At 40.5% G+C, this 8,763-nt stretch overlaps 1 protein-coding gene across 3 annotated transcripts in view; it reads left to right on the top strand.

Annotated features, from left to right (window-relative positions):
• Positions 1-1,163: 1,163 nt before the first annotated feature.
• igsf9ba (immunoglobulin superfamily, member 9Ba) overlaps positions 1,164-8,763 on the top strand; it is a 75,412-nt gene continuing 67,812 nt past the window's right edge. For 2 of the 3 annotated variants that reach the window (XM_084951213.1, XM_084951212.1), the window contains exon 1: positions 1,165-1,472. In XM_084951213.1, coding sequence (XP_084807339.1) covers positions 1,409-1,472 — 64 coding nt within the window. In that variant the 5' untranslated portion in view covers positions 1,165-1,408. Of the gene's footprint in view, positions 1,473-8,763 lie in introns of all 3 variants that reach the window. The other variant, XM_084951214.1, reaches the window with a different exon arrangement.

Genomic DNA, 8,763 nt, shown 5'->3' with positions numbered 1-8,763 from the left:
GTATGCCTGTCCCTTTTAAATGCTACTGCATTTAACACATATGCCCGAGCGTATGTGGAGGAGGCTTAATGCTTGAGGTTTAATCCCAGTAAAAACTGAGCCCTATACTGAATTTCAAATGTGTGCTAAAATATTCAAATGGCTTATGACAATATCACTTCACTGCATGGTTTCCAGACAAAAAAAAAGGGGGGGGTCTTTGATTTTTTTTGGTCACATTTGTAGATTTTTCTTTGATTTCACGCAGGAGCAAAAAAAGAAAAAAAAGGAGGGAGGGGTGAGACAGACAGACAAGACAGACAGAAATGTCGAGGCAAAAATGAGACAAATTCGGCTGCAAGACTTTGCTAAAATGATAGATCACCCACATGTTTATCTTCAGTAACAAGGCAGCGGCGGCGGCGGCAGGAGCGTGTAAGGAGTGTAGTTTGTGCGCGATCTGAGCTGATGTAGAGCAGCCAAAGACGCACAGGCGTTCTGAATCCTCTGTGGTCATGCATGTAGAAAAACAGAGGGGGTGAATCTGAGGCACCCTTATCAGTGGCAACCATGTGTACGCAGTGGGCAGCAGGATGGAGCTGCATCCTCACGCTCGCGGCCATCGAGGAAAAAATAGTGGAAAACGCTCTCGCATGTGTCGCCACACCCAGCAAATAAAGCCAGACACGGCACAGTAGCGAAACCCCCCAAACCCCTAAAAAAACGAGTATTTTAAACCGGCAACAGCGACATGACAGCTACCGACGGCTGTGGAGGAGCCACAGATGAGTCACACAGCTCCACCAGCGTCCCCCATTTTCATTACACACACAGTCAACCTGCAACCTATGTAGCGGGATTGGGGGGGGGGTTGCCAGTATTGATATGAGGAATAATGCAAAAGGCAAGTGGGTGGATGAATGGATGGCGTGCGGTGATGGTGCACGTGGGGACACTTTAGGAGAGGTGTTCAAAGATGTGGACACGAGCTCTCTAGTCAATGCGCATGATACTGCGGTTCCACTACTACGGCACGCTCCAACTCACCTTGAATCGGCGCACGGCCGATTCTCCTGTCATTCGGGTGCGGGGCGTAAGGAGAACCAATACACGCCCCAAAGACTCAATCAGCAGCCAATCCAGTGACAGGAGAGGCGGACCTGTGGCTGCATTCTCACACTTGGTTTCACTATGCGCTCGTAAAACGGCTCCGTCTACTACAAACGCGGCGGTGCAGGTGCTCTGTCTCTTCGGGAGAGGATGCGGATGGAAGGACGGGGGAGGGAAGGGATGAAGGGAAACGCCACGAGGAAAGAAAATAGGATATGAAAAGGGGCTTGTGCTAAGAGACCGCGAGGTGCAAGGTCGAATATGAGAGATTGGTTGAACGGGGCACTTTGCGTGGTAATAGCTGGTCGGCAATAGTACTATGATTTGGTATGTGGCCACTCTGATAGCAAGTGTATTCAGCACCAGAGGAACGGCCGCTCAAGGTGAGTTGAAGTGCAATATATCTTGTGCCGCACATAGCTTTTGATTTCTGCTGTCTTCGCGTGCGCTTGGTGCTGCTTGTTCTGATCGCAAGAGATTTTTTTTGCCTCCCCCCCCCTCCTTCCTCCTTCTTCTGTATGTTAGGTCATATGAACTGTGGGGCAATTTGATTCTAACAAATGGCTGCATATCTCATATGTCACGTGAAAGTTTAGCCCTGGTTAAAGGCTGTCAGGAAAACAAAAATTGCCTTGAAAACGGCCTGGCTCATTTACATGGTTACCTGAAATGAGATAGCCTAATTCTGATAACACATCCATGTGTCCACGATGACTGATCACGGCAAAGATAGCTCTATTAATGTGGCTGGTGGGTTTGGCCCGTGTATGTGAAATATGTGAGGCTCATTTGGGTGATAAAGCAGCGAGCAGATTGGAAGATAACGTCCCTGCTGCTGCTGCTGCTGAGGGGAAATGTGTGCATTGTAGGCTATCATAGCAAGCAGTCCCATTTGAGTTCTCCAGAGAGGGGTGTGACCGTCTCAGCCCTCAAGATGGAAAAGTAACTAAATAATGCATCACGTGTCAGATAAAATGCACTCTTGGATTTGATAGAGCCCGCTGCAGCATGCATGGGATTCGTATGCTGAATTTCACATTGCACATGGATGGATGGAGGGAGGGAGGGAGGGGGGTCACGGTGCTGTATGTGATGCACTAAGCACCCAGGCTGCAAGACTCGCCTTGTGCTGATCTAAGAGCTTCGTAAACTAGTCATTCTTGCAGTTACAACCTGCACAATCTCCTTTTTGTTCATATTTATTTATTTATTTTTACCGAGCACTCTGTATTGACCCATGTACTTACTTAACCTTGCTTTTCCACTTGTGTCCAGAGGAGGGAGACATGTGCCAAGTTGTCCCCTAGTACTTATCCCAATGACCCCCACATACCCAGTCAAAACTGGTCTGCTCACAGGTCTAACTCCTCCTGTGATGTCAGCCAAGGCCAAGATAAGCCCAATATGAAATCTTGAGCCAATGTAGTGAAACGAGTTTGATTTAGGAACAGAAACCGCTCAGAGGGTTTTTTTAAACACTCATCATCTGCTTACATAGATGGGGATCTTAATCATATCGATTCAAAGGTGTTGTCTGATATAGTCACTGCACAGAAGGTGATTTAAGCCTCACAGGCTGCACGAGAGAATCACAAATCACGACATAGGCTATTAGTGACTACAAATGAGAGCCGGTCTACTTCAAATATTACAGGGACCCTAAATATACCGTCTGATTGTAGCCTGCTACCACACAAAATCACTGACAAAGCATGAAAACACCAACTGTGCCTTTTTTTTGACTGTTCGTGCACTACAGCGCACACTGACCTGTGCTCAGAGTTTAAGGATTTCTGACAATAAATGAAGTGTTTTGATGTAAGTTTTGGTTAATAGAGAACAAGAAACGACGTGTTAAGTATCAGTATAGGTACAGTTGAAAATAGTTGAAAATGTAGCATAGTGCTGAAACATTAACATCAGTATTTACTATGGAAGCTAATTATTTGGAAGAACATTACTACTTTCATGTGTGTCCATTAATTGAGAATCTACACCCTGCCACTATTTAGCCTAGTTTAGCATATGCACTGTAGGCAAGGTGAAACAACTGCCCTGTTATTAAAATGTTATATTTTTCATAAAGTTTGATGGATTTGCCACTGCAGATTATGTCATTTATTCTTGATCATTGCTTCCATGTATGGAGGCTTCAGGTCCAATTTTTATATTCCAATGGACAAAACAAATGGCCAGAAACTTACTTGCTCCAAAGAAAGAGAATCAAAGTTGGATCTCAGATGAGCTGAGACTTGGCTCATTTTTCATGGCTGGGTTTTTGTTGTATGTGCACTTTGCTCAGTGTTGGGGATTAATAAATGACCGTGAGCCTGCAGCAAAATGATGACATGTTTCAAACTTAAATTCATGATGTCTGGTGACTTGTCTCAGAAATAGTTGCACATGTATATTTTATTGCATAAATGGAGAATATTTTGTGTAATGAGATATAATTATTATTATTTCGGATACTATCACATTTATATAATTAATTTTTTTTAAGCTACATCCAGTTGTTTTTCAGGTTATTTAATGGGGAAAAAGTATTCTTTTTTTTACTTATTAATATACATTGACTGTGGGATTGTGTCTTCCAAAAATAAATTAAATTCTCATAAACCTAGACTTAATCAATTAAAAATGCATAGGAGCAGACATCGGTTTGATGTAGTGGCTGTGATCCCCCGCCTTCTTGAATATACTGGTTGAGATAGTTTGATTACATTCTCACATTGTATGAGAATTCATTCACTAAGTGTCCAAGTCCAACAATGTTAAATCCACTTTAATGAATGTTGTAACAGAGGCTAACAGCAGCAAACAGAGGCTAACAGAGGCTAACAGCAGCTAATACCACAAAAGCAGCAGCACTAACTGACAGAAAAGTTCTCAGCCTCAGCACCTCAGTATGGCTGTCATTTGAGAGAAGTGAGCTTCACTGACTCATCAGCTCGTATTGGACTCCTTTTAAGTTTTACAGCCTCCTCCACCAGAAATGGATGTAGACACATATTGACAGCTAGGGTAAACAGCAGACTGACAGCCTACACTCACTATAGATGAATGGTGACCAGAGTTTTTTGTCCTACAGTGGCTACTGTAGCTAGGATTGTGCACCTAAATTGGGAGGGATAAAAACATCTAGAGGTAAGATTTTACACAATGTAACTTTCAGATGAGATTGCATGTTAATATTTGATAATGTATTAAAATAAATCACATTTAGATATTTGGATCAACGCTACAAGATAAAAAGAATTTTAGGAAAGAAAGTTCTAATTGAACACATACAGGATAGACATACAGGATAGCCTCAGAAAGAAAATCAAAATATAATATACTGATACACCTGCAGTGACAATAAAACTGATTTTTGGACTAGAATTGTCTTAAAACACTAAGTTGTGTTAATGGTACAACAGGGTTTTGCACAGGCTTTACGCCTCCTTTATAGGGACTTAAAGTGCATTTTGAGATGTAGACGAGGCATCATCTGCAAACGTGTTTGCTGTAATACACTGAGGCATGCACAGAGCTTATAAAATTACAATGAGTAGTTTAGAAACCCTTCTGGATAGGTTCTGATCCTTCATGGGTTGATAAGTCTTAAACAGTTCTTGGCAAAAATTTGGATTTCCTTCTGAAAGAGACATGATTCCTGGAGTGTGACCAGCACTCTCGAGTAAAGCAGCACTGAGTTATAAGAAAGTAGTCCCATAATTTGTTAATTGAGTCTACTGCTGTCATTCAGGTAAGGATTACTTTGTATTGTCATTTTCAAGAGTTGTAAAACCACTCCTCAAAGTATTCTGCAGGAGGTCTCTTCCTGTTAAAAGGGAACTTTTTCCTTCCCACTGTTACCAAGTGTATATTCATAGGTGGTTGTTGGGCTTTTCTCTGTATTATTGTAGGGTCTTTACCTTACAATATAAAGCACCTTGAGGCAACTCTTGTGATTTTTGCACTATGTGAATAAAACAAAAAAAATTGAATCATTGAATGGAATTATTGTAAAGTGTTGGAAAGTTTCTGATAAGACTTCAAACTCATTAAATTATGATGCAAACTAATATTTTATGATCTATCTTATTTGATCATCTAACGGCTATCTCAAAAAGTAGCATATTAGTGAACCACTAGGTAATCATCAGTTTGTAGTCATTCTTGTTTTTTAATTAGTAGCTCCCCTCAAGTCCTCATTAACCTGCACCATTAACTGAGCCACACACAACGGTAACTACTCATTTGTTACTGATTATTTCCAACATTTGTTACTCTTTTTCTTTTGCCCCAAGTAGCGAAGCACCACAGAAAGAAGGTGTTTAGTAGGATTTAAGGACTGTTACTTGTTGTTTCTGTGTCTCCAAAAGCAAACGGAGACATTATTTATAGTTAAGCTTCAGCGTCCTCTTTATAACCTCTTCACAGAAATGTAATCAACAGTTTCAACATATTTTTCTGATTCGGTGAACAATCAGTCACAGGAACTAGACATTTCTTATTTTTTATTTTTGCCAAGTGCCCATTGGGGAGACGGCATATGGTGAGGGACAGCTGAGGTTAGCTCAGCAAAGTCAACAGTGACTTGGCAACCAATGAAGGTGAAGCGTGAGGGACACTGACGGCAATACAGAAGTAATTAATTGTCATTGGCCATTGTTGGGAAGTGGTACACTTGAAGGACTATTTTCAGAGTCACTGATGGCTTACTGATCTCCTCCCTGGTCCTCTGCTGGGACTCTCTGTTTTTTAAGAGTTTGTCGAGCTGGCTTTTGGCCAGATGGTATTCATCTGTATTTCTCTTCTTGTGAACCACCTCCTTGATGTTTCACTGGATCCGGAACTCCCCCATGAGCCATGGCTTGGCACGCTTGCTCTTAAATGAGCTGGATATACAGATGCAGATGGGATTTATGAAGGTGTCAGAAATGTCACTCACATATCTGAGGGCTCCCCGAAGCACCGAGGCACCGTCTGAAAGCCCTCCTACTGCGTCTGTGGGTCCTGATTCAGATTGTCGTTCAGATAAATGGGTCTGCCTTCGGTTTTTGTCTGGATGCTAGAACTGTCTGGGACATTAAGTGAGGCTGCAGTTCGTGATATGGTTGAAATACTGTTTTGACAGCAGAATTTTAATTTGTCTGACATCCACTGTGGCTTCTTTCTTTAAACTTCCACTACAGTTGGGTTTAATGATGTTTTATGTGATGACTGAATAGGAACTGCGATTTTTCTATAAGATCTAATCTTTGTGAACAGCAGTCAAAAATTAGGTTTAGGGAAGCAAGGCTAATCTGGTGATAGTTTCACAATTTATTTAAAATGATTAAAAACACAACAAATAAAGAGTTAAATTTGGTTTAGATTTAATTTATGGTTTAATGTGATTAGAGATTTAATATGATCCATGTTTGATTTTTTTTCTTCACTTTTAATTGAGAATTAAAACTGTTTTTACTTAATGAATGTGACAAACACCTGCACACACACATGCAAAATCAGATAATGACTGTTGAATTGTTTTTTTCTGGTTTTGATTTGTTGAAACCTGATTTTGATATTTTATGCATCCAATTTCCATGATTGTCTGACTACTGTGTCAGACAATCTGCACTTAATGAGCACACAGTTCACTGGGGGAAAACAAGCCGGAATAACCAAAATTACTTTAGGGACTGGGTGCCAGTGCATCTGCATTAGAGCTCTTTGGCGTTGACACCTTGGCCTCACTGGACCCAAAAGCCAATTTAATTAAAGATTTCAGATTTTCTTTGTTGTCAGTAGTTTGGATTCGATAGTCTTTACTATCCTTCAGGGAAAATATAGTTTGGAAACTGCACTTAGCCAAGAGGCCAATAATTCACATCATAAAATGAGTTAAGAACATAAATAAATACATATGTATACAGTCTGGATTCACAGCAGTTCATAATATAGTCATGACCTTTTATCTATTGATTCGTGCTGGAGGACATGAATTTTCCATTTTTTCTTTGTGCCCCTGAACATGACTTTTGAAATGTACTGATTAAAAGGGAGCAAAAAAATCCAGCTACTTAGGGTGGAACAGGGTGGAGGAGAAATAAGTCATCTTGACTTTCATACCAGAGGCCCAAATACAACTCATACATGTCACAGTTTCATTTTTATGTTTTTTAAATGCATTATAAATTTCAATTAAGTTACTTTATTAGAAATTACTGAGTTAGATTTACAAAATTATCATGATGTAGGTTAAAATACTGGCTGCCGTGTCTTTTTTCCTGGTTGCCACAGTGACAACTTCCTGCTTTCTCTACAAAAAACGCCATGTTTTTGACATGAAATACATTTCCTATTTAAATGCTTTGCTTACAAATTCATGTTCATAACAGCTCGTGTGCATGAACACAAAAAATTGGATTCATTTTTTGTGACTGTTTCACAAACTGTCACGTGACCCGGCTGATATATCACATGTACATTATAATAAAAACATGCAGCAAACTTCTTTCAGACACACAAAACATAAACAGATTTCGCTAACATTTGTTGTGTGTAGTTATTTATTTAATAGTTTACACTCTCTCAGTGACTCTGATCAGATCAGCTGTTCCTGTGTTTGTGGCCCTCCAAACACATATGTGGCCAACGGGGAAGTTGTAGTGGGCAAACTATGAAACATCAACACTCATAACGTGGTTAAAGGTTTTTTCTCCCATCACTTCTTTTTAGGTTTTCATTATATTTGTTGATACTATGAGCCCAACAGTTTAGTTTCTCAGAATAAGAAGCTTTCCATTATTTAATCGCCCGACTGAATTAAGTTGATTGGTAATAGAGACAGTAGCTTCTGGCCCACACAAACTGGGCAGTTCAAGTCATGTGAAGTCCTTGATTTTTCTTTCCTCTTGTCAAGTTGAGTATAAAGTTATAAGTACATAACCCTTTTTTCAGTTTTGGGTTCTCAGTTAAGAATTAAGAAGCATTGATTAATCACTTATTATTCATTTCATATCAGTTTAAACTTGAAATATTTGTCCAGTGTGACTTTGCTTTATATGCCTGCCAAACAGTTCTGCAGTGATCCCCTCCTGATTCTGTCCAACCAATCGTTTTTCTGCAGACATACTGTACAAACTCTTTCTCTCACTCTCTCAGTTTTTCTCTGCGCCTTACGTTGTCGCTCGCTGTCGTGAGAGTAAAGCTTAGTAAGCTTAGGAGAGGGGCCGTGCTCAAGCTGTGGATGGCAGACTTTCAGTACTGGGCATGTGCCAGCTCTTTCTGCTGATGCCCCCTCCCTTCTCTACTCACTCCTCCTTCAGCCAGTCCAGTCCCAGCGGAGTCTCCAAACAAAGCCTGCAGCATTCTGGGAAAGCCAGTTTTTCAGAATATGTGGTTCTCGTTGGATGGACTGACACCTGCAGCCTTTAGATCCTCATCTCTCTCGAAGCATGTAGCAGTTCACTGCTTGCAGTGATAAGAGTAATATAATGTGCCTCAGTATGTCAGGTTTAGTGATATGTACAAGTTGTCAAGTCGGCATTTCTTCACATATGGCTAAAAAGTAAATAAAATGTGAATTTGATTAAAAAGGCAGTCGATCAAAAAATGTACTTAAAGATTAATCAGGGATTTAAACTGAGAGGAAATGAACAATAAGTGGGTCACTAATTCAGTTAGGTGTGGGTGATA

The sequence above is a fragment of the Perissodus microlepis genome, chromosome 14 (assembly GCF_051167445.1).
Source record: "Perissodus microlepis isolate ML-2025 ecotype Zambia chromosome 14, ASM5116744v1, whole genome shotgun sequence".
Classification (NCBI taxonomy): domain Eukaryota; kingdom Metazoa; phylum Chordata; class Actinopteri; order Cichliformes; family Cichlidae; genus Perissodus; species Perissodus microlepis.
The sequence above is the reverse complement of the archived record's forward strand: the minus strand, read 5'-3'. Positions and strand labels throughout refer to the sequence as shown.